The sequence below is a fragment of the Bos taurus genome, chromosome 10 (assembly GCF_002263795.3).
Source record: "Bos taurus isolate L1 Dominette 01449 registration number 42190680 breed Hereford chromosome 10, ARS-UCD2.0, whole genome shotgun sequence".
Classification (NCBI taxonomy): Eukaryota; Metazoa; Chordata; class Mammalia; order Artiodactyla; family Bovidae; genus Bos; species Bos taurus.
Genome location: NC_037337.1, coordinates 78,913,517 through 78,939,966, shown reverse-complemented (window position 1 = coordinate 78,939,966; position 26,450 = coordinate 78,913,517). Strand labels below are relative to the sequence as shown.

The 26,450-nt window shown below is 34.8% G+C and overlaps 1 protein-coding gene across 12 annotated transcripts in view; it reads right to left on the bottom strand.

Moving 5' to 3' along the window:
• GPHN (gephyrin) overlaps positions 1 to 26,450 on the bottom strand; it is a 535,365-nt gene that overhangs the window by 158,488 nt on the left and 350,427 nt on the right. For 5 of the 12 annotated variants that reach the window (XM_059890892.1, XM_059890894.1, XM_059890893.1 and 2 more), the window contains 2 exons: positions 25,220 to 25,276; positions 22,999 to 23,070 (listed from right to left, as the gene is read on the bottom strand). The exons of 4 other annotated variants lie outside the window; for them this stretch is intronic. In XM_059890892.1, the coding sequence (XP_059746875.1) occupies positions 22,999 to 23,070; positions 25,220 to 25,276 (129 nt within the window). The remainder of the gene's footprint in view (positions 1 to 22,998; positions 23,071 to 25,219; positions 25,277 to 26,450) is intronic. 3 more of the 12 variants (XM_010809560.4, XM_015473269.3, XM_059890896.1) reach the window with 1 other exon arrangement.

The following is a 26,450-nucleotide window of genomic DNA, read 5'->3' as shown; positions in this document are numbered from 1 at the left end:
TGTGACTGCTGCTGCTGCTGCTAAGTCAATTCAGTTGTGTCCAACTCTGTCTGTGTGCGACCCCACAGACAGCAGCCCACCAGGCCCCACTGTCCCTGGGATTCTCCAGGCAAGAACACTGGAGTGGATTGCCATTTCCTCCTCCAATGCATGAAAGTGAAAAGTGAAAAGTGAAGTCGCTCAGTCATGTCCGACTCTTAGCAACCCCATGGACTGCAGCCTACCAGGCTCCTCCGTCCATGGGATTTTCCAGGCAAGAGTACTGGAGTGGGTTGCCATTGCTTTGCGACTGCATGGACTATATATTCGATGGAATTCTCCAGGCCAGAATACTGGAGTGGGTGACCTTTCCCTTCTCCGGGGGATCTTCCCAACCCAGGGATCGAATCCAGGTCTCCCGCATTGCAGGCAGATTCTTTACCAGCTGAGCCACAAGGGAAGCCCAAGAATACTGGAGTGGGTAGCCTATCCCTTCTCCAGCGGATCTTCCTGACCTAGGAATCGAACCGGGTCTCTCGCATTGCAGGCGGATTCTTTACCAAATGAACTATGAGGGAAGCTTGGATGTCTAGGCTTAAGGAAAGGAAAGGCAGAAAATTCATTACCATTAAAACTGAACTTTTAGCTTACAGAGAAGACACAACTATTAAAAGTTATTTTTTTAAAAAGATAAACTCATGACTCTCATACAATTATAAAATGAACCTGTGTTAAAGATTTTATCTAGTGTTAATTAATGAGAGAACCAAAAAGATGGTCTAATTTGTTCAAAAGAGAAAAAATACACATATATGGAATATCAGTAATATCAAAATGAATTTACACATTAATTGAGCAAAAATTAGTTGCATCTCCCACTGGATTTAATATGTATTTCTACGGATTAAAATACTACAATTCAATACACAATAGGTCAGATGATAAAAGGAGATGATGACCCAGAAGGATCTAGATAAGACAGCCAATAATCTTTTTCATTCATTTCAAAGTCTTTCACAATTTTACCTGATAAATTTTTGACATGGGTAGGGTATACCTATTAATTGAATTTATGTCCATAAATCGAGTTCTAGTTTTGTGGGTATTTTTTTTTTTTTTTGAGTTTTTCTCCTAGTGTATAACCTTGGTTTCTAAGATTATATGAAATATCTACTGTAGCTACTTTTAAGTGGACTTCAGCATTTGTGTTATCATAATATTAAAATAAGTTTACTATATTGAAAAAATGGCATAAATTCTTATGAAATTTTCATTCTTTTAAAAATGTGACTTCCAAATCTTAATACACATACATATGTGTAGTTTTCTTTTTCATCCAAGTCCAGTGAAAACTCAGTTGGAATATAAACCTTATCTTGTCAAGATTCAGGTCATGAAAAATTCTTAAGGAAAAGAGAACAACCTTAATATTTATTAAATTGAGCTGGTCAGTGTATGGATATTTGTCAGATATACTCTTTACTATGTATTTGATATATTTAATTAAAACATGAGAACTGTAAAAAAAGAAAAGAGGGAACTGATTTACTGAAGGGCATTGGTATAACACTGACTATACTCACAAATATTTTGGCTTAGATTTTTTACATTTAGAATTAGGGATCATCTGTATATCCTTTTGCCCTCTTTATTTTAAGAATACAAATGCCAAGGTTTCAATCCAAGTATTTTCCATCTTTTTTTTTTTTTTCTTCACTAAATATATAGTGGACTGAGAATGCTGTTAAATTTTAACCACTAATGTTGACAGTTTCACCATTAGCCAATTTACTCCCTCAGCTCTTCTCAGGGTTGTTTCAAGTAGCTTTGCAGTGCCTTGCATTGCTCAGTTGTTACATGAGGAATATAGCCAGGTCAAACTCCACAGAAACACATGCACAGAATTTTCCAACTCTTAGATCTATTATACACTAGCTATTCTTAAAATTTTTCCACATAGGGAATTCTTCAGTAATAATTCTTCCTTCTATACATGCTTCTTTATTCTTTATTTACATTCTCTATAGAACTGCCTACTTTCTCCTCTTTTCTTAAATTCACCACCCATATTACTTCTGTTAAATGTTAATAGCAAATAACATGGGAGAGATCAGGGTGATTTTTCCCGCCACCTTTCTTTTCTTATCTATATTCTTTACTGAACATGTGAAAAACAAGACAAAAGTTGTTAAAAATGAAATAGAAAGTGTCATTGAAAATGATAGACATTTGACTTTTTTAGAAATTCTAAAATTCAAACCTTTTAGTATAATATAGATTGACCATTATAGTATTTGTTCAATTCAGTCTCAGTCAACTGCTGATAGATTTATTTTGAACCATCAACACATCCTTCCTCAGTCCTTCCTCTGCATACATATCTGCAATAAGATACTCAGGATTAGTTTACAGTCTATAATCATAGAACAGTTGTTAAGCTGGCTTTATAAATTGCAACCCTGGATGCATTAGCATTACATTTTAACTCATCTAAGCTAAAAAAGGCACACATATACTTAAGTCTTTTCACAGGGTCACTGTATTTTAGACTTAGAAATTTTACAGGTAGAGACGCTACTTGTAAATTAGAGGTATCTAATTCATTTATGCTAATTCATTCATTCAGATTACTTCTTTTATACTGCTGTGAACTAACAGGCCTAAAATTTAGGCACAATATATGCTTGGGTCACTATATTAAACACAAGAGCAGCTATGTTCATCCCATTTTGTTCCTTTACAGTAAAATGAGATACACTTATTAATTTTAACAGCAATTATTAAGAGGGTGAAATATAGGAAACTGTATATAATAATAAGGTGGGTGAATGTAAATAAGGTAATAAATAATGGACTGGGGATTCTTACAGATTATTTCTCCCTTCAAACTTCTTACACCAACCTTTAAAATATCATTGTAGACCTAAAAACACCAGTATCATCCCTGTTCTGAAATTGTCTTTTAAAGTCAAAGGCATAGCTTACAAAATTTTAAAGACTGTGTATGTAAGAAAATATTTTGAATTACATCATGACTAATCTCAAGTAGCAAAATTTCCTTTTATGGGTGGTATATTTTTAACAGAGTGATTTAAAAAAAAATTAAAGCAATGACATAATATGACTACATCTACCAGGATAAATGACTCAATAAAGCAAAGCCCAAGTAGGTAACTCTGCTGCAGCTAAGTTGCTTCAGTTGTGTCTGACTCTGTGCGACCCCATAGACGGCAGCCCACCAGGCTCCCCCGTCCCTGGGATTCTCCAGGCAAGAACACTGGAGTGGGTTGCCATTTCCTTCTCCAATGCATGCAAGTGAAAAGTGAAAATGAAGTCACTCAGTCGTGTCCGACTCTTAGCAACCCCATGGACTGCAGCCCACCAGGCTGCTCCGTCCGTGGGATTTTCCAGGCAAGAGCACTGCAGTGGGGTGCCATTGCCTTCTCTGAGGTAACTCTATAGGGATAATATTTCAGACCAAAGCCTTGAAACAGAGGTCAGTTATGTCTGAAAGATAGATAATTAAAAGGATAGTGATACAGGTGGCCTCAAAGAGTGGTACCTATATGAACACTTTAGAAATGCTACTATCACTGACCTGTTGTAGTGAGAATGGCTACAGAGATCCTTGCTATATGAGACCCTTGCTATATGGCGGCATTTAAGGTTGAACAAGTAAGCCAGTTATTTTGACTTGTCCTTTGAATTATTGAACTGTGCTACATGGCTCTAAAGCAGATGAACTGGAGAGATTACAGGTATATGTGCTATGTATAAAGGGAAATGAACTAAAGGAGGCAGTTTACAGGATTCTGAACTTCTGGTCATCTAGCATTTTTTGTTTGTTCAAACTTCACTAACCTATACATCAAGGTTGGAGTAACTGACGGTTGTATGGTTCAATTACTGTCCTTATATTTATCTGGAAACATCCAGAAAACAGAAACACTGGGCATTAGGGAATCTAAAGATGAAATGCCTAATTTTAGGACCATTCACTTGCTTCCCATCTTCTCAAGATGAAACTGTAATGTAAAAGGAAAAAGGAAGATTTTTTTCACTTGGAAAAATAGCATCTAGTTTAATTCACTTGCTTATGAAGAAAAAATGCACACATGAAACCAGATGAATGCTTAATGGAACTGAGAAAAGGTGCTGATCACATGATCCTTAAACCAGTGCTCCCAATAAACATTTAAAATACTGAAGGCAATTAAAGAGTTGTTTACAAAAACAGTTTGAGACTGTCATGGATACGAAGGAGTTAAGTCATATTCGGTATATTTAACACTGGATGATTAGGCTGCGAATCTGATGGCAAGACAATTAAAATCAATCTCATTTTCACCCAAACTACTTCAGACTCTTGAACCAAATATCTGAGATTAAAAACTGACGTTTTCTCTTATAACCTCTTTCAGGTCTCAATGGCATCCTATTTTTTTCTTTCCTACACTCTCATTCATGTGCATTCTTTGAATGGATGCCTACCTCCTCAAGTTAGAAGTACTAATGACTAATTTAGCAGTGTTGAACTTGGGTCTCCTGCATTGAAGGTGGATTCTTTACTGTCTGAGCCACCAGGGAAGCCCAATTTAGCAGTATCTGACTGTGAAAGATCATTTTTCTCCCTCAGTTTTCACTTTCATTCCTGAGGAATTCCCTTCTCTGTCAAGCACTGTAGAGATGTTCATCATTAATTACTGTAGTTTTAATACTGAATATAAAGGGCTACATTTTGCTACAGAACTTTTCTTTCAGTGCAAATATACACAGCAGCGTTCTCAAAGAGCCATGCATTAGTTCATGCCATGCTTGTCAACAAGAACAGTTAGGCATGGCAGCCCAAACAGAATTAGATTTAATTGTTGTGTGCTGGGATAGCAGCAAGTTGCCAAAGAGGAAAGAAAAGGAAAAAATAAAGCGGCAAGCCTGATTTTTATGACTGTAGGCAATACTGACTGCAGAATGGCCAGGCAAATTTCAAAAATAGACCCTTCTTTTCTTATCCTAAGGCAGACTTAGAAATAGAACAAGGAAAATTGCTAATATAATTGAAAACTCCGGCTACAAAAGTCCACATGAATCTGAATTCCATTCAGAGTTTCACGGAACACGAATTTAAAAATATTCTTAAGGTCTTTCTGAATTTACCCGTGTTCTATAAGTTGTTGCTTTCGCTCTGCAACTGTTTAATATGGGAAAGTCAGAATAAGTGACCAATTTCTAAAATACCGAGGCAGAAAAGGGAAAGAAAAACCAGGGCTTGTTTTCTTTCTCCATCTCTCTCTTTCTTTATTTTCTCTTGCCCCCTAATTTCTCTTTTTCTTTATTTTAAAAAGTTTCTTTTAATGCAAAACATTTGATACCAACATACCTTCTTTCTTCTCCCCTCTCAATTCCCAGGGATAGATGCAATTTAGGTTTCCTAATCATAATACACATCTAGCTGTTATATTAAAAATAATGTTAGTTTATGTAATAACATCACTATGTTTTATAAATCTGCTTTCTATAGTAACAAAACTCACACTGAAAAAAATCAAAAGGACTTGAAAAGGTAGATTCAAACATGATATAACTACATATAGTTCACAAGCTATGTGTGATTTTAATTTATCATCCAATGCATTGATAATTATTTCTGGATAAAAAAATACCTCGCTGAAAAACTAAATATGAATCTGGGTTCCTAAAATATTTAAGTTGAAGAAAAGTCAATACGATAAAATTTATATACTTATGAAAAACTCTGATGTTATATACACGTAATTACACAAGTTGAACTTCTCAAAGCTAATGCAAAGAATATTACCATATATTATCCACTTTTATTTCTAGCTTAGCCTATTGATGCTAGTAGGGTGCCTTGTGGAAAAACTCTCAATGGGTCTTTATAATTCCACATTATGTAACTCTTATTAAAAATGAGAATAAAATGAAAACTCCTTAGAGAGATTCTGTAAGAAGACAAAATAATACTATTTTAAAAAACTCTTGAATAATAGACATAGTAGATACAGACACAGACAAAGGATTAACAAAACTGTGAGTACTACAGATTAATCTACTTTGGAGAATGATAGCAGCAATTGTAAAATGAGGTGTAATTAGATAAAACAGGTAAGTACCTGAAATACGTGTGAAAGACTATCAGTATGATCAGAACGGATTTCACAGGATTCAAAACATGCCCTTAAAATCAACTGAGTAGACTTAAAAAAAAAATCAGATTCTTTTTCATAAACTGTATCTTCTTTGCATATGCTATCCATCTTGAACTATAATGTTTTCTAGAGTCCTCTCTCTCCTAGGGTTTCCCACACAGCTCCAATGTGTCAGATGATTGCAGGGCAGAGCACAGCATTAAGGGCTGAAAATCTGCATTCTTCTTCATAAGCAATGTAAATAAAGAGTAACATCAAGCTTTTTTTAATTTATCCTTTCCAAAGAGGTGTGTACTTGGCAAATAAATGAAATAAGCCTTACCACCAACTTAGAATAACTGATACCATCTTTGTATAGAAAAAATGTGGCTTAAAGGAATAGTACCATATCTCTTAAGTTACAAATTAAGACCCTGCTGCTGCTGCTAAGTCACTTCAGTCATGTCCGACTCTGTGCGACCCCATAGACGGCAGCCCACCAGGCTCCTCTGTCCCTGGGATTCTCCAGGCAAGAACACTGCAGTGGGTTGCCATTTATTTCTCCAATGCATGAAAGTGAAAAGTGAAAGTGAAGTTGCTCAGTCATGTCTGACTTGTAGCAACCCCGTGGACTGAAGCCTACTAGGCTCCTCCGTCCACGGGAGTTTCCAGGCAAGAGTACTGGAGTGGGGTGCCATCACCTTCTCCGAATTAAGACCCTAAGGACTCAAATCTATTCTAGGAAAATCTGTCCTATGCAAGTTCTTTCTTGAGAACTTACCAATAAATTGGTAAATTTTAAAATAACTTCCCATGACTATTTTGTGAATACAAGATCCCCCAAATGGTAATTTTCCTATAGCTTTTTTTATGCTACCACTAAATAGCTTCACTTTTTAAGCCAAAGACATTTTTCTAGAAATATTTCCAAACACCACAGCCTGAATACATAGAATATGATTGAAAAGGATAGACAATATTCCAATTTGTAAACTCCTTAAGTGAGGCCCCACATTTACTTTTTTGCTGTTTTCTATATACCTAATATGGTAATATGTACTTTGTAGTATAGATGCTCAAAGATACTTGATGACTCATCATGACTTGTGCTGTGCTGTGCTTAGTCACTCAGTCGTGTCAGACTCTTTGTGACCCCACGGACTGTAGCCTGCCAGGCTCCTCTGTCCATGGGGATTCTCCAGGAAAGAATACTGGCAGAATTGGTTGCCATTCCCTTCTCCAGGGGATCTTCCCAACCCAGGAATCGAACCTAGGTCTCCCGCATTGCAGGCAGATTCTTTACCGTCTGAGTCACCAGGAAAGCCCAATCATGATCTACTGGTAGGGTTAGCAGTTATAAACAATCAAGTAAAAATAACTATTATTTTGATTCCAATTGTTACATTAATTCAGGGTATTAAGATCCATTATATACTTTCAAGCTCAACACATTTTTTTTATCTGCATTTGGCACTCTGACTAAACTTTCACGTAGAAAGCAAAATATATACTCTTATAAAGTATTTTGATTTTGGATAATCAAAATTCAACTCCTTTAAAATTATACCATTAATATTCTAATAGGATTAAAAATACTGTTTGGTACATTCATAACAAATTAGTTCTCTCATGCACAGACTATGCAGCAGAAATCACTGCTTTTCATTCACAGTCACATATTTGTTTTATTTTGCTCAGCTGGCTCAAAGACCTGTCTCTTACTTACAAGATACTAAGGACACAGAAGGTTTTTATTAAGTCAGAAATATCAGCATTCACTAGAAAGGGAAATCAGATATAATAATACATGCCATAGAAAGTTTATTGAAATGTAACTATATAGACATAAACTCCTGATATAAACATTCAGTTTATAAATTCATTCAGCAAACACTGATTTATGATGCTACGGAAACGTCCTTGCCCAAAATTGCTAGCTCCCTCCCACTTTTACTTTCCACAACAATGTGTATTTTAAAGAAGATGTTCTATTTTAAGCTGCTGCAAGAAGAAAACAGAATGTAAGATCCTGATGCCATTCAGAATTTGCCAGGGTGAAAATACTTTGGAGTAAACTGAATTCTGTCAGAGGTTAAAAAGCATTTTCTCAGCAATAATGTTACAAATAGTATATAGATTCCTACATTAATCCATATATATCTACTTGACCCTCAATTCAGTAAACCATAGCTACATTTCAGCCTATTAAGGGTTAAACTTTTAAGAACTAGCCTAAACATGTGGTAACCACTTATAAAGCTGTTTTCACTGGAAACTGCTTTGCCCCACTTATAAGTTGGTGACTATCTCTAGAGTATGACATACAGTGGCATTCTAATGAAATTCAAGGACAATACAATGATGGTGTTTAGGATGAGCTACCTGTAAATATGGCACCTTGAATAAACTGAAGGATGAGAAAATGGCGAAAGCAAGGTCTCCTGTCCTTTCCCTGCTCCTCAAAAAGGTCACAAGACCCTCAAATGAGAGGTGTCCTCTTTATACCCTGAAGAAAGAAGCGCTGTTTTTTCCAAGACAGAAGGACACCAAGAAGAATAAGAATGAACAGGTCTTACTAAGTTTCTTTCAGTTTACTATCCTCAGTTCATACATACTTTGTGTCCCATCATATTTCTCCATGACCGTTCCTCTCCATCAAACCTAGCAGAACAACTGTCCATGAGATTCTCCAGGCATGAATACTGGAGTGGGTTGCCATACCCTCCTCCATGGGATCTTCCTGACCTAGGGATTGAACCTGTGTCTCTCATGTCTCATGCACTGGCAGGCAGATTCTTTACCACTAGTGCCACCTGGGATGCCCCAGCATAACATCGGATTTAACAATTTCTTTGGGTCTTCATTTCCTTGTGAAATTTATATTAAATAAATTTGTATGCTTATTCCTGTTAATCTTTATCAGTCTAATTTTCAGATCCAATTAGGGGCCCTAAAAGGGTCAAGGAAAACTTTTCCTACCCTAAAATAATAATTATAATAAAAAAGCATTATTCTTTCTAGTGATACTCTTCTGTGAGGTGAGGTCTATGTGCATAAATAATGCAGCCACTAAATACGAAAGTGATTTTGGAGGAAAAAAAAAGATAAATATTGGAGAAGATAGTCAACTCATTGAATTAAAAAGTATATATTTCATAGATATATGTTCATATATATCATATTCAATATACTTGACAATGACTAAGAAAAAGAAGGCAGGCATGGTACAAGTGTTGACATTAACTTGCATCAAATTGATAGTGAAGCTAATAATACTTGATTTTTCAGTCAGATTGTAGCTAATAACCATAATAGAACAAGACACATTTTACTCTGTGACAGATGTAGCATATGTCTGACAGAGTTAGTTCAAACTAAAATAACTTTATGTTTGGGCCTTTAGTATGATAATCGGTATTGATAATAATAAAACTTATATTTACTGAGTACTTATGCATATCGTGCACTGCACCAAGCAGACTTAACCAATTCAATCCTTAAGGTGATATCATTCCCATTTTATAAAAATACGAAGTACTTAACAATCAAGTGCTTAAGATTACAAAGCTAGTAAGAGGCAGCACAGGGTATCAAATCTAGGACTGTGATTCACATCTAGGGCTGGGATTCAAATCTAGCCCAATCTCACTTTTTAGCTCACTTTTAAGCACTGTGAGACAACCAGTAAAATACTAATTTCCGCCAAAGCATGACCGTCTTTGGAATATGTTAAGAAGCTGGTTAAAGCTCTTGATTCTTTCAGAAAAATGAAAAGTCTATTTCAAAAAAAACATGTTTTATGATAAAAACATGCCTCATACTCTCAGCTCTTAAGTTCACATGGTAAACATTAGGCTATATAGAGATTTCAGTATTCAAAAAATAAGGCAATAGGGAGAATTCCCAAAGAAGAAATTTTAAGTACAGCTTTAAATAACAAATGGCTTCAAGAAGCACTGAAATACTTAAGAATGAAAGAAAGAATTACTATATCTTTTTCAATTCTGGCAGAGAATTAAGCCCTGATATACTAGTACACCCACTGTATATAATGAATTAACTTCTCTTTTATGAATCTAGAAGAGCACCATCTTCAGAGCAGCTTGAGACAACAGCCAAACAAATCACTTCTTGCACTGGTTTAGATGAGGAACTCTGGTTGAGAAAGGGATGTGCTTTTCAAAGGGGAAAAACAAGGTGACTAGAAAAAACTGATAATTCTATTCATCCTAAAGTCCAGGCTATATATTCCATTGTATCCAAATGCATATTTTTGTAAACATATAAAAGAAAATTGACATTGCTAGTAGTCAAGAAGATATTTATCTGAACCTTTAAAAATTAGACTAGGATTGGTAGTAAACCAAATGTGTGTAAAGCTCTGAACCACATCACAGTATTGCCACGAACTGTTTAATATTCGTAGTAAACCAAATGTGTGTAAAGCTCTGAACCACATCACAGTATGGCCACGAACTGTTTAATATTCATTAAATCTCTGTAATGTACAAGAAGCGGTGCAAGCATCCATTGGTATTATCTCCTATGCAGAACAGATAATTGGATTAATAAAGAAAAGGAAAAATGGAGATGCAATGCTGACCTGTGGTGCATAAGGACACATGAAGGAAAAGAACGATAGACATTCACCCAATGAGCAGTAAAAATCACTTTGATGTCAATTTTCCTCAATATCAGATACAGAGTAAAAAAAAAGTTATTGGGAATTTAGATTTTGAGCCTCCTTTCGATTTAAATTGCCTGCCCATATTCCCTTTGTGTCTTGGTAACAGATGAAGAAGCTTTAATCAGAGGCCTGAATACAACTTATTTATCAATCAACAACATTAGATTCTGACTACAATTTTGTTGAAAGTTAACTAAGAAATACTTACTGACTTAACAATAAACGTCAGCTTTCTTTTTGTTTGTGTACCAATTCTGATTCCCATCTGAATTTATAAGAGTGTGATTTTTCAGACTTTTAGTTCACAGTTTTTTTCAAACAGGATGTCAAGGAGACTGATTGGGGTCACAGAGAACAAAGCTGCATTGCTCTATGTAAACTTCGAGTTTCAACAGTAGGGCAAGAAAGTCAAATGCAGTTTATGACACTCTTTCGTCCTCCTACATTCAAGGTCAACAAGGAATTAAAGTTGAGAGATGGAGATGATTGTTTGATATTGTTTGAGCCTACACTGAAGAAAAATTTTGCCAGTAACCCCTATGATTTATTTAAAAATGAAATATTAAGAGTAGACTGTAGGAACATTCAGGAGGTATAGAATTAAAATAGTTTAAAAGCATTGACCTAAATTAATATATGCTTCAGGGAATTATAAAAATGCATACAAATCTTAGGAACATCTGATACACATATAATGAGATACTCGATAATGGGTTATAGTTCATGAGTTGGTTAATATGTGTTTATTAAATGCTTATTGTGTGCTAGATAAAGAAGGTAAATCAATGTCTTTACCCAACTGAGTTTAATAATCTAATAACAAAGTGAATATTATAGATATAGCAATTAGGGCATAATTAATGTCATTCATTCAACCTATATTTATTGTTTACTGTTTGCCCCAAACTAATCTAGCCTGTGGATGATAGGTTAAAAATAAAGCAGCCTCTGGTCTCTAGGAGTTCACAAAGTAAAACTTAACAGTTACAATATATCATGGTAAGTACTATAACAGAATTTAGTACAAACTGCTATGGGAATATGTAATAGATGCTCCTAACTCAGTTGGGGGTGGGAGATAGGGGAAGGTTATCAGGAATGATTTCTTGGAGCTGGGATGTAGGAACACAGTTTTAAGGGACAATTATAATTTGGGTGAAGAAAAGATAAGAAGGTCAGAGAAAAAGGTCAGCATAATTCATAGATGCGAGGGATCCTGCCAACTAGGGAACGGCAGAAAGCATGGCTGAAGCTAGTTTTAACCATGACAGGGAGTGGTAAGAGTCATTGATGAGGTAGATAAGAGACCAGTTCATGAGGGTTGCAAGTGTTACTCCCTCAGTCATGTCGTATTCTTTGTGACACCATGGACTGTAGCCCACCAGGTTCCTCTGTGTATAGGATTCTTCAGGCAAGAGTACTGGAGAGGAGAGCCATTTCCTTCTCCCAGGGATCTGCCTAACCCAGGGATCAAACCCAGGTCTCCTGCACTGCAGGCAGATTTTTTTTTACCACCTGGGCCACCAGGGAAGCCCTCCTAAGGGTTATGGAGAGCCACGGAAAGATTTCAAGTAGTGGAATAACATTATTACATTAACATTTTAAAAAGTTCATTCTGTTATGTGTGCAAAGATGGATTAGTGATATCTGTGGAATAAATGATGAGGGTAGAGGAACTAGTCTGGATATTGATCTAATAATCCAGATTAAAAAATTCAACTAAATAATTGAAAGTGGCTTTGGAGAGAAGGGGCATAAATTCTAAAGAAACAAAAGAGGCAGAATCTTTAAGACTTAGATCTGATTGGTTATAAGGGATATAACTCCCAGGTTTCTAGTTTTTGAGTGATTAGGTAGTGTCATATATTAGATTAGTGGGTAAAGGTACAGATTTGGGGGTTGAGTTGTATATAAGGTGCTTATAACTCTAGAAAGAGATATGGTCTGTAAACAGGAGTTGGTGCCAAGGTAGTTACTATATAGTGATGTAATGGTAACATACATGAAGCTCCTAGAATGATCCCTGACCAAAGTAAGTACTACATCATCAGTCAGTCAGTCAGTTCAGTCACTCAGTTGTGTCCGACTCTTTGTAACCCCATGGACTGCAGCACGCCAGGCCTCCCTGTCCATCACCAACTCCCAGAGTTTACTCAAACTCATGTCCATTGAGTCGGTGATGCCATCCAACCATCTCAGCCTCTGTCGTCCCCTTCTCCTCCCGCCTTCAATCTTTCCCAGCATCAGGGTCTTTTCAAATGAGTCAGTTCTTCGCATCAGGTGGCCAAAGTATTGGAGTTTCAGCTTCAACATCAGTCCTTCCAATGAATATTCAGGACTGATCTCCTTTAGGATGGACTGGTTGGACTCCTTGCTGTCCAAGGGACTCTCAAGAGTCTTCTCCAACACCACAGATCAAAAACATCAATTCTTCAGTGCTCAGCTTTCTTTATAGTCCAACTCTCACATCCATACATGACTACTGGAAAAATATCATAAGTAGAAGTAATAATAATGATGATGGATGGTGACGATCATAATAATAAATACGGTTGATTATGAGATTGATCCAGAAGTATGTGGAGCTTCATTGTCCAACAGAACTCCAAATTGTCAATCAAGATTTGTTTAGATCAGAATTAGTATGCTAATAGTGGGTTAAGAGTTCCAACAGCAACTGTTTTGCATATTAGCAGGTTACAACTTAAAAATGTCACCTTTTCTCTAGGTAGGTTCTTTTTTTTTTTTGCTGCACAGTGTGTGAGATCTTACTTCCGTAAGGATGGGATTGAACTGGTGCCTCCTGCAGTGGCAGTGTGGAGTCTTAACCACTGGACCACCAAGGAAGTTCCTTAAAAGTTCTTAAGCATTAAGTAAAAAGAATTAAGCTTCAGTCTCTGTCCACTGAACGGGAAAAATCAATTTAGCTTCAAAATCTCAAATATCTAAATGAATCTCGCTACTGGGAAATCTAAGATACTAAAAATAAGATTTTACAGGGTTCAATTTTTGGGGGGGGTGTTTAGATAAAAGAGTTATATCTAGTATATACTTCAGTTTTCCAAATAGGTCAGAAAGAATACCATTTCTACCAAGAAACAGTACTAATTCTGGCTTTGGTGTAAGCTAAGGGAATTCTAAAGCACTTTTTTTCAAAGGATTTTTAAAAAATGAACACTGCAGGAACAAAATTGAATGTTAGTTAGAAATCTGGAAGTGAATTCCCCCTGCTCCGTCTCCCCTTTTTTTAACTTGACTTGAAGGGATGAATAACAGTGTACAACTGAAGCCACCAATCTCATTACATTCATAATATTTTATGCATTTTAAGTGTCAAGCCAATTTCAAAGATCAAGAAATAGCTAGAAGATTGTATTTATGCAGAGCATAGTAGGTGCTCAACAAATATTTATTAAATGAATAAATACAAGAAAAATAAGAAATTACAGAAAGGAATGGCTTTCTAATACTTCCTTAAACTCAAGTTTTATATTATATAGATATACCTGTACCTTCTGATAAGACAAAATCCAAAACTACATAATCAACCTGAACCAAGTAAATATATACTGTGAAAATACAAGACTACTGCATGCCATTCAGAGAGTTGATGACTTTTAATAATCCTGAAAATTGAAAAGCACTGTATTTAAGATGAAATAATTTTCTGCTACTCATCTGGCAGCTTTTATGACTTTGGGCAAGATATTTAACCTCTTTGAGCCTCAGTTTCCTTATCTGCAAAATGAGGTGACAATAATATCTTCTCCAAACAGAACTGTAGTGGAGATTGAGATGAGATAAAGGAGATGAACATTTATCAGGTTGTCACATAGTAAGAGAAACATAAAACCACCTATGGAGTCCACAGAGATGGGGCACTGAGTACAGAAATGTAGAAACCCTGCCACAAATGACAAAAGGAGGAACACACTTCATGGCAAGTAAATAAATCTCATGTGTCATAATGGAAAAAACAAATCCAAGTGAAGCCAGAACTCATTTAAGAGCTGAGTGCTATGGAGCAAAGGCCACAGCATACACAATCCCATCCCCCCAGAAACCAGTTTTGCATTCCAACCTGAGAGCCCTCCTGCACACATGCTGTCACAGAGAAAGTGATACCCTGATGGATGCTGTAGGCTGTGACTGGAGATGATGCCAATGGTAGACTTCTTAAATACTCTCATGGGAAATGGAGAATTGCCTGGATGAAGTGGCAGAAAGAAATGGGTTATATATTTTTTACACTAGGAATCATAATCCTGGGGAATTAAGACCTATGGGAAATGCGGTGATGAGATGGTACCAATCTTCTCTTTCAAAAGTCTTTACTAATATCACAAGTAATTCATTTGCTTTTCATTACTTTCTCTCTACAAATACACATTTTAAGAAAAAAATCAATTCTCCAAAAATCAGTGTTACGAAGGAAAAAAAAATCTGTAACAGCTGCAATTTGCAAAGGAAAAAATTAAAGAAGATGGCTGTAATTCTACTGACTCAATAAATTAATCTTTGTGAAGCTACGGGTTTAGCAATGCAATTCTTTGCAAGGCTATTTATAAAGTTTTAAAGTCAAAGGATGATTTTCTGCTTGTGGTTCTGTATACATTACCTGGTATTTTAGATAGTGCCATCTTTCTGTTTTTTGCATGACATTCAGACGTAATATTTCTGCAATCAGAATTAAGTTGACAATACTGGCCTGCATATACTAACTATAGTAGCCTGCACAAAGTAAATATATGTAGAAATAGGTTATGTCTGCAAAGTAAAAAGTTAAGATCTTAAAAATTCACAGGCTATTAAAGTCCTGTTATTTACTAATCATATTTTGAGGTACATATGCTCTTTTCTCTTAGCTACTCAACAGTGCCCCTGCTTTGAACAGTAGGCTTAAAGGATATTCAAAGTCTGTTAATATTTCTGTGACTGTGGCTTATATAACTAAAAAACCCATTTATGCTATGGTTTAACACAATAAGAGTAAGAAATTAAATCTCTAAAAAGGGAAAGAACATAGGTCAAAGTTCACATAAAGTACTCTGTTAAAAGAACATGGATCTCATGAGTGATAAGCTTTTCTAGATTTTAAGATGCTATATGTGTGTTCTCAGTTGTGTCTGACTCTTTGTGACACCATGGACTGTGGTGTGCCAGGCTCCTCTGTTGATGGGATTCTCCAGGCAAGAATACTGGAGTGGATTGCCATTTCCTCTTCTAGAAGACCTTCCCAACCCAGGGGTCAAACCTGCATCTTCTGAGTCTTCCACACTGGCAGGCAGATTCTTTACCACTGAGGCACCTGGGAAGCCGTAGGTTGTACGAACCTTATACAAGCATCAAGGAGACTATTTTCCTGAATAACCTAATCAGTTTTTTAAAATCTATTTTACATAAAAATAGGGGAATCATATGAAATTTTCATTTAATCATCAATTTGGATGCTTTCCTCTATGATTAATGGGACAAGATTTCACTAATTCATTGTAAATCGTCAGCTACCAGAGACAGACCTATACAAGTCTGCAAACTGGAATCTTTGTCAGAGCCAATAAGGGTTTAATAACAAATTACCCAGTTCAAAGGAATCTTTATGGAATTAAGGTGGCAACAATCAAGTTGGCTGTTTAGGCTTTAACCATTTCAATATGATACAGTGACTGCCAGAAAAAAGTACTGTATGAAAATATACAAATTTCCCCTTAAAACAGCTAGCTATTTCCCTTTGGTATCGTCATCCCTTTCAGCCAAGTGCAAAGTGCAAGGCAAAATAAATTAAGGCAAAAGGAAAATAAAATAAGAAGAATGGTGAGGGCGAGCATGTTGTTGACCATGTAAGAAAACACGTGCAAAGTATACCTCAGATACACTATAGGTAGATGAGCACGAGGGAAGCCGAGCCTGGTTTTGCAGTGGGGAAAAGAAAACACTGTTAAAGAGGAAGTTATAGCACAGGAAGTGTCTCAGAAGTTTAGGAGGCTTCATCACCAACACATTTGCCAGATAATAAAACAGTCTTAAAAACAGACACTTAGGCTTGAAATCTCAAGGTTCATACTATTTGAGGAGAACCTTGTGATAAAAAAATACCTGGCTTAAAAAAATATCCATGACGGAGAGGACTACCCCAGTTAGAATCTGGTCTGGTCTTGCTGAGAAGATGCTCAGGTAGGGTTAACAGGAAAGTGGAACACTGGTTACTTTTTTCCTGTGGTACTACACTGATCGCACTGTCATAACATTGCCAGATGACATGTGAGATTATTTATAGAATGTCTCTACTGTACATTTTCATATCACTCTTTAAAGAGGGTGTCAAAGCCAGCTCAGTATTCTGATTCCGATTTCCTTTTCCTACTATTCCATTCTCATTACTGAATCCATTCTGGAGTACTGAATCGAAATAAACAAACAAGCCAATAGCAATAACAAAAAGACATTTAAAAACCTGAACATAAAACTCTTTAGACCCATCTTTTATCAGAATGTTTCATTGCCTTTTTGGTGACTTTTTCATGACATTAACTTGCTAATTTTCTGCCCTCTTGTTACTTTCTAGGTTGTCACATGCCATGTTAAATATTGTGGCTTCTTTCATAATCCTGTCACAATGCCATGTGAGTTAAATACTTAAGTATGTATTTTCTAGCTACATACTCTTTATGAAGTTCTAAAATACAAAGTTAGGGTGAGAAAATAAAGAACAGAAGAAGACGGCACAGTGGAGAAATCAGAAATGTCATTATCTGATTTGTTCTTTTAGTATATTTCTAGCACCCAGCACAGTGGAATATAATAGTAGGCACTCAACAATGGTTTGTTGAATGAGTGAATACACAAAGTCTTTTTTTCCTATCCTCAAAAAACTGAATTGTGTGAATTAATATTCTGAAAGCTTTACATTTATCATCACAAAGATTTGTGATAAAATGTATCACTGCAATTAATGAGTTACTAAGAGGTAGTTTCTAAATATGATCAATTCTATACATATTAAGAAATTTAACCTTTCTTTTGGCCATATACACATCTAATTTTCTTTAGCAGGATATTAGTTCTAAGAAACCCTTCCTCAGCATGTTTGTTCTGTTCCTATAACTATACCCATAAGACTGAAAAACTTTATCTTTTCAAAATAGTTTGAATCTTGTCTTTTTTTCCTTCTCACTGCTCCATTTTCAATTACTAGGGAAATTTACTTGTCAAGGAGATCTTTTGTTAATACCATATTTTTGTATTAAAGTCAATTCTGAGAAGGGCAATTCCATAATAAGCATTAAATCCCTCACAGATGTGTCACTTCCACTTCACTGTAGGCAATTTTACAAGTATTAGATGGTTCAAAGCACAAGAAAGGTTTTTGCTATTTTTCAGTAGAACTGAAACTTCAGGATTGAATTAATTCACTTTACATGTTAAGCAAATGCTAATAAATCAAAAGCAAAATTAGCCTGTTTTCTAAAGAGATAATCTTAAAATTTGTTTACTGCCATCTTTATCATTATTGTAACCTGGTCATATTATAAAACATTACCTACCAAGATGCTCAGGATGTTACATATTATAAATTAAATAGTAAATAAATGCCTATTATTAATGTGAGTAAATGTCAAAGAAGGAAGACTTGGGAGGCCCAAAGAATGTTCTACATACAAGAACCAAAAAACATTGAAATTTGCTCAAAGAAAGAGTACATAAACAAATTGATGTTTACTCATGTAAAAGCTACTTAAAGATTATTCATCTAAGGACTAATGGTCCAGCTGTTTTTCCTCATCTCAATCAAAGCAGGTTAATTCAATGTAAACACTTAAGCATTTTTAAATGCTATATTAAGACATGATGTATTACTTGATCACATTAGAGTGTCTTTCCTAGTTGTATGAAATTTCCTGTAGAACTTACGATTTTATGTGGGGTCAAATAGGAAATTTAGCAGAAATCAAAAGTTGATCATGGTTTTCAGAGGAAATATCTTTACTAAGATACAAGGAAGTAATAAACAGAAAAATGCAATGTGTGCAGCAAAAATACTCTAAAAATACATTTTAAAACAGTTCAAAGAGCAAGAATGCAATTTATCTTTAAATCTCTGTAAGGGTACCCTGCCCCACACCCGCGCCCCTGCCCGGAGAAGAGGAATTAATAATCTGTACTTTATGCATAAGACAGTTCTATATTTGAAGGGTTTAATGTAATTTCGTGGTGAGTTTACTTAGTGTGCAGGTGTGTGTGTTTGGTATGTAAAGAGAGAGCAGCTGGAAAAAATAATATAAAAAGGAAGAATAAAAATGTAAAGGTAGGAAATTTCAGGGGATCAACTCTTTTCAGTGCATGCTTCCATGCAGAATGATCTGTAACCATCCTGAGAAAAAACAAGCAACTCTCCTTTTCTCAACTTGTAAAATAATTTCACAGAGCTTCTATTATAACAATCTCTTTGTCAGTGTCATCTTGACACACTAACCAGTTTTAGCAGGTCTTGGCAAACAGGGAGACAGTACTACACAGTTTAGGCTTTCTGTGCCATACCGTCTTTGCTGCAATTATTCAACTCTGCTGTTGTGGTGCAAAAGCAACCACAGATTACATACAATGAAAGGGTGTGGCTATGTTTCAGTAAAACTTTATTTCTGGACAGTGAAATTTTAGTTTCATATAATGTTCCACATGCTAAAATGAAATATTCTTTTGATTTCCCCCCCTACCATTTAAAAATACAAAAATCATTCCTAGGTCATGCACCCACAAAAGAGAAACAGGATTTGGCCCAAGGGCTGTAGTTTGTTGACTCCTGAGTTATAGCATTAATTTAATGAACCGAAAAGTGCAAATATCCTGAAGACAATTCATCAACATATAAAGAAGTATTAGTTTAGAACTAAAGCTGGAATCAAAACACTGATCTTAAAGGCCTGTAAAATCACAATTATCTAATTCATTATTTGTTATCCTATTTCATACTAGTCTTATTTCAGTATTCAGGAAATTACTAAACATTGAAAAACTATTCTTCAAAAGACATTGCTTTCTGACTTGATTCAAACATTTTTCTTAATAAAAATAGTCTTATTTTATGTGATAACTCCCTTAACTTTTTCCACTTCAAATAATACCATCTTTTTTTGTTGTTGTTAGCATAGCAAGTATTCATCATATTCCTTCTACTTCATCACCTTTCTTCTTAGTTCACTGATGTGCCAGTAATCTGTTTTCATAAGTCATCTTCCCTTTACTGTTTGTTAAAGTCTTTCAAAAAATTAACATATTTGATTACTGCAAACCTATCTGTAAATATTTGTAGATGAATGGAAATTTACCAGGGTATTATATAGACTGATTTAAATTCAAAATTTGTGGCTTTGAGGTATTTTTATTCCTCTCATTTCTTTTTTTACTTTATTTCATAAGCACTTATCTATTTTTCTTCTAAATGTTTTAACATTTAAGCTTGTTTCCAGGGACCAAGATGATAATTTTATTATTATTAAAATTACTAAAAACCAATTTAGGGTTCAGAATACTTAAGCTCTGTATAAAGTACAGAAAAAGATAATACATTCTTAATTTATAAGAATCAAGTGCATCCTACTTTCTGCTATTGAAGAATCCATGTAAAATAAAAAAGTATGTTTTCACATGAGAAATAAAAACAACACTATTCTAAAAATAATTGCTTAATATAATATTCAACTTTATATCATTGATTATATGTGATAAATAAAAATGCAAGGTTCTTTCCTCTAAAAAACATAATATATCATATAGATGATATCAGTTGAAGCATTGATTTAATTAAATCCTTATCCCAAACTTCTGAATGATCTTACCTTCTTCAACTATTAGATATTTAAGTGGCAACATGGTTCTGAATCTTTCACCTCTCTGAAATATTTAGCAATATTTCAATGAATTAAAAAGCACTCATATACTTGCTTTTCTGTGGAAATAATAAATTTCCACAAAATGAAATGGTCACTATATGCCAATTTATCTCATTTTAGAATCAAAATCTGTTGATACAGCCTATGATACTGAGAATAACTTTATTCTACATCTAAGTAACAGTTTTAACACACAAGGCATATTTTAAGGCGTGCTCAGACATGGCTGACTCTTTTGCAGCTCCATGGACTATAGACTATCAGGTTCATCTGTCCATGGGATTCACCCAGCAAGAATACTGGAGTGGGTTGCCATTACCTCCTCCATCTTCCTGACCCATGGATTGAACCTGTGTCTCCTGCAGCTCCTACATTGGCAGGTGAATTCTTTACCACTGAGACACCTAGGAAGCCATTATTTTAAAGCATTCTGGGGGAATTAACAGGAAAGGAGAAAACCTGAACATTCAGCCAAGATTTGATTTGTATCTTTTCTTAGCTGAACTCTGTAGATAAGATTCTATTATTTGCCTTTTGACAATTTTTTTAAATTTTTCCTACTATTCCAGTTAACAGGAATCTTAGGATGATATACTTTATATTCAGTCTTTTCAGAAAAAAGGTAGAACAAAGTGTGACACAGTGAAATTAAACAAAAGGCGAGGACACTGAGACTAGTTACTATGTACTCCTCCTTGCAGTATAGGTACTGAAGAAACTGGAGTGGCATGAGAACCCAATTTTCAAAGCACAGAGCTTTCATTAACCCGAATCTAACATGAACACCCTACCATATAGACCTCAGCAAGTCTAACCTTCTTCTGGTCTTGGTTTCACTGAAAGAAAAATAATATCACTTCCTGTGACTGGTTAGGGAAGAATATGGCACTATATACATATATTATGAGACACATTTTAGGAATTTCTAGAATGATATCCAGATGTATCTAGACTTTTTAAATTATAAAATTAATAAAAGTCTTTTAATTTCTTAAAACAGTGGAATAGAATCTGGGGATGACTGTGGATGATTTTTCAAATTCTCTAAGAATATGACTGAAAAGAAAGACTGGCTCAAAAGAAAGAAGTAGAAAAATGAGATACATATTAATTTCCTCCTCTGTTTAGCTATCAGTATTTAATGATTGATATTACTAAAAACTGAACTTTAGTAATCAAAAATTTAATGAAGAGATACACATAATATATAGAGTACATAAAAACAAAGCTGAGAAACTGGAGAATTATCATAGCACTATTATTTTTTATTCTATCCCTCATAACTATAATAGCAATATGAATTAAAAGTATGGCAATAATCTTGAGAGAAGTAAATCAGACCTAAGATTCTTACGAACTTCTTTTTAAAGCCCCAGAAAGAGGAGATCAAAGTTAAATAGAGCCAGAAATTATTTACTGCAGTATTTTTGTTTTTCTTCTATTGCATTTATACCTTATACCATTTCAGAGATTTTAATTCTATTTACCTTAAAAAGATATACTCAGGAGAAGGACCAAGCATTCTGAGTCTGAACTAATCAGTCACAAAAATATTATTGTTAGTATGCCTATACGATGTATGGACAGCACTGAGTGACTATAAGGTATTGTTCTCCTTCAAAGTGTTGTCCTGGGTCATGAGATTAGCCATTGTCTCAAGTATTTGTAAGATGTTACATAATAGTGTTCGTAGTGAAGATTCTTACTGCCTAATTTTATTTTTAGAAACAAAAAATAGTATCTTAGTTATTCCCAAAGAGTCTGAGTTAAGAGAAGACTATTAACTCAGAATAGACCTATCTACTTTCCAGATTATCCATAATGAGACTCTAATATTGAATATTTTCCTTGACAACTGAAATGGAATCATCAAGGTTCTCTCACTTGAAGCCAGCACATAATTTAGAATCCTGCTGACACATCTAACAAGGGACAGAAGACACAGTCAATGGAAAAGTTCCAAGTGAAGTCTCATGAAAAGATCCTCAGAAAAATATACAATTGTGCAAGAAACACAGATTTTTGGGGGAAAAAAAGTTTTTAATTTGCATTGGAGCCAGAATGCTATTAAATCAAATGCAATGTTAGTGTGGCTTAAAGGTCATCTACCCTGCCAGTTTAATCTTTATTTCATAAATGTGAGCATGAAGCTACAGCTCAAAAAGAAAGAAAGAGATAGGGAGAAAGAGACAGAAAGTAAAAAAAATGGAGATGAGAGGACAAACCAATCTGATTTGGAATTACCAGTCAGCAGAAGTTTAGGGAAAAAAAAAAAAATCACCGAGTGAAATCGTACATTTACTCTGAGAGAGTATCCTTTCACATTGCCTTCTAGGTGATCTCTGAGCTCCTCCAGCTTTCGATGGAGCTACATGTAAACATCAGAAAATGAATTGAAAAAGCAACTTGTTCTCTTTTCAGTTTTCCTTTTTCCTTTTAAAAATAAGATCATAGCATTATACATTCCTCACTGCCTTTGGCAAACATCTCAAAACATCAAAGATCTTTGTACAGTGCAAGAATACACGCTCAATAAACCGTGACTAGGAAGAGAATATTTAATTAAAGCATCTTTTCTCCCCAAAGTGTTAGAGAAAATAAATACCATAACTATTCTTATAATTCCCTACAGATTCACTTTAAAACTTTCTATTTTGCAGAAATATGAAAAAAGATACTTAAGAATTATGAAATTTGCCTTTCTTTCCCAAACACGCTTTATGATTTAAGGCTTTATTCATATCCAAGTAAATGGGGTGAACCCTAAAATGTATATTTTGTTCTTAAATGTATTTATGCATATATACATAATCATACTGTATATACACTTAAAAACAATAAACATATAATTACAACTTGAAGTTCTATACATCCAAAAGCTTAACTTCAAGATCAACACAGGTGTACTTGCACATATAATCCAGTTTATAGCAGATGGTGCTACAGTTATGAACGCTATTTAATCTTTATTTCACTATCAGTCATTTCCAAAAAGTTATGTCTAACTGCACCTTCTCTTTAATCTGAGTTATAGTCCAGTCTCAACAATAATGGATCTATGTCCCCTTCAAAATTAAAATATGATGCCTCACAGGTAGACAGTGAGGAATGCTACTGATATATCATCAAGATACATAAAGTCATATTTTTCTGACTAAATAATTTTAGTTTGCCTTGCTTTTGAAATAGGCATATAACCAACACTTCCAAGCCCCTCTGATTATTCTTAGTGAAATAATAACAAAAAAATGCTACCCAGTATATAGCAGTGTTAGAGAACAAAGAAGATGGCTTGTTTGGAATAAAAGACACAAACATACAGACACACCCTCATCCATGTGCACTCATGTGTGCACACATACAGATAAATAAACAACAACAAAAAGTAAAATTAAGAAGGCAGAAGAGGCAAGGAAAGAGTGCAGAAATTAGTGCTTCATATATTGTTAAATAGAAATAAATTGGAGGTGTGTAAAATTTTAAAATGACTTAATATTAGCCTCAAAGTAGTTACTGAATATTGGGACATTCCAGTACAGTGATTTATGTCATTTTGATTAATTTAGCAGTTACCATTGCTGTTAGGACACACGGGATTGAGATAGAAGAAGTGGCTAATTTTGAAGGAGGTTTCACTGTGTATTTTTAAAATTCAGCAAAATTTCCAACTTGCATTTATGGTGGCAGCATTAAAAGTGATTAATTGGCTATGCCTAAGTCTCTTAAGGATGATAACTTATTTATCTTTTCATCGTGATTAAATATTAGAGTACCAAGTGCCCAAGACATATTGACCAAATGGATATTTAACAACTACCAAATGGTACCATTAGATCAAAAATCTTAAGTGTTATATTAGTAGGCCACATACACAATGGGCAAACATTTAGATAAATATCAGTTTCTTTTAATATCATATCAATTTTTAACTTTTGACAAATAAAACAGGGGATTAAGAGTGCTTACTATTAGCTATATGTGAGCTCACTATAATAGCATCAAATGAAATTCCTTTTCTAATTCTTAAGATTTTACATATATGTGACACATGTTATTAACTCATAATAATTATTTTTCTGGAATGAACTACAAATGGTAATGGCACTAAAATACACTTAATTACTTTTAACAAAAAAAAAGGGGGATATAATAATCTGAAAATAAAGGCTGGTTCTCTGTGTAACAGGAACTTAACACATAGTCAGTGACATCAATCAGAGGAACGGTTTACTCTGGAACCCCAAATTATAGGCTCCTGCAATGAGGCAGGTGCCCTTTCTCTTGTTTGTGGTGCCACTCAAAGCTAGTTATTTGACAGCTTGCCTTCAGCTGGTTGCTCTATGTGTAGCTGAAACAAACAAAAAAAATATGACCCAACAGCCAATAAAAATACTAAAATAAAACAAAATGGGATGGTGAAAAATGGAAAAAGCCCCCTTCCTCCCTCCACCCTCCAAAAAGGAAGAAGTGTAGGCTATAGACGAAATCTTGCCAAAAAATGTTAGAAACATATTTACTTTGAGGGATCCAACTCTACTAGCAACTCCTTTGCTTTCATCCGGCCGTCTAATTTGCTACAATGAGGGAAGATGGGTAAAAAAGACAGAATAAAGAAAAAGTGAACTTAAAAATTTTTCTAAACATTAGTAAATAATACATGCAAAAACATCAATCGACTCTGAGATATGTCTTAGGAGGCCAAGGAGTAAAGTAACTAACCCAGAGGCTATATGACATGCTCTGCAAATAGGCTGGTTGCTAGAATTCAGTCTTTGTTATGACTCTGTTCCTAAGATGAGGAAACGGGCACTTACTTTTGGTTATCTTGGGGACTTCTGATGAAGCAGTATCTGGAATAGTGTTACATTTGCATTTGGCTTACAAAAAACAAAGAATTACAAATAAACCTATGCAGAAAACTTTGTCTCTTTTAGTGTCTATTCCATTGTAATATCAGAAGACAACAGTGGTATTACTAGATGCGTGAGTATTCCATAAGTGGAGAGATCAGTCTTGACAAGCATCATTCTTGATAGGTGACAGAGTGAAGTTCCTCTGCTTGCTGACCCAAGCATTGAGGTTATTCAGCTGTCACTGAGGTTCCCAATTAAACAATTGTGCTGCCCAACCAGAAAATTTTAATGCCAGACCAAAGTTAGATACATTCACTCCCTCAAAACTTTCAGTTATTTCAGCTGAATATTCCTCTTGGGTAAGACAACAAAAAAGAAAATAAAACTGCTATTTTAGAAATTTGTTTCAAATTACTGTGTAAATGAGAAAAGGAAGATTCTAAACCCAAACTGTTTTTATTAGATGAGGTATAAATAAGAAATCCCTTTGCCTTTATTTTAATAGAGCTGTAACAATAACTAATATTTTGTTTAAAGACAAACACAAACTGAAAAAAAGAGTCAGGGGAGACTGAAAGGAAGCTTCAGATCAAGTGCTTTTACATTATGGATTTCTTCATGTGCAGGATGATGGTCTCCATTCAGACCATCATAGCTCAAGTTAGTTGTGATGGTCTTGCTTTTAGGAGACAGTAGATGAAGTATCCATGTGATTCCAAATTCCCAGTGTTAAAGTCCTCAGGAAAAATAAGAAATCTGACCATATTACAAAATTATAATTTCTGGAGGCAGGCTACTGTTTTATATTTTTTATGATATCTTTGATAGCATAAAGAAATTGCTTAGGAATACTGTGAAACACTAAGAATTTCTGAGAAGAAAATCCAATTACTGA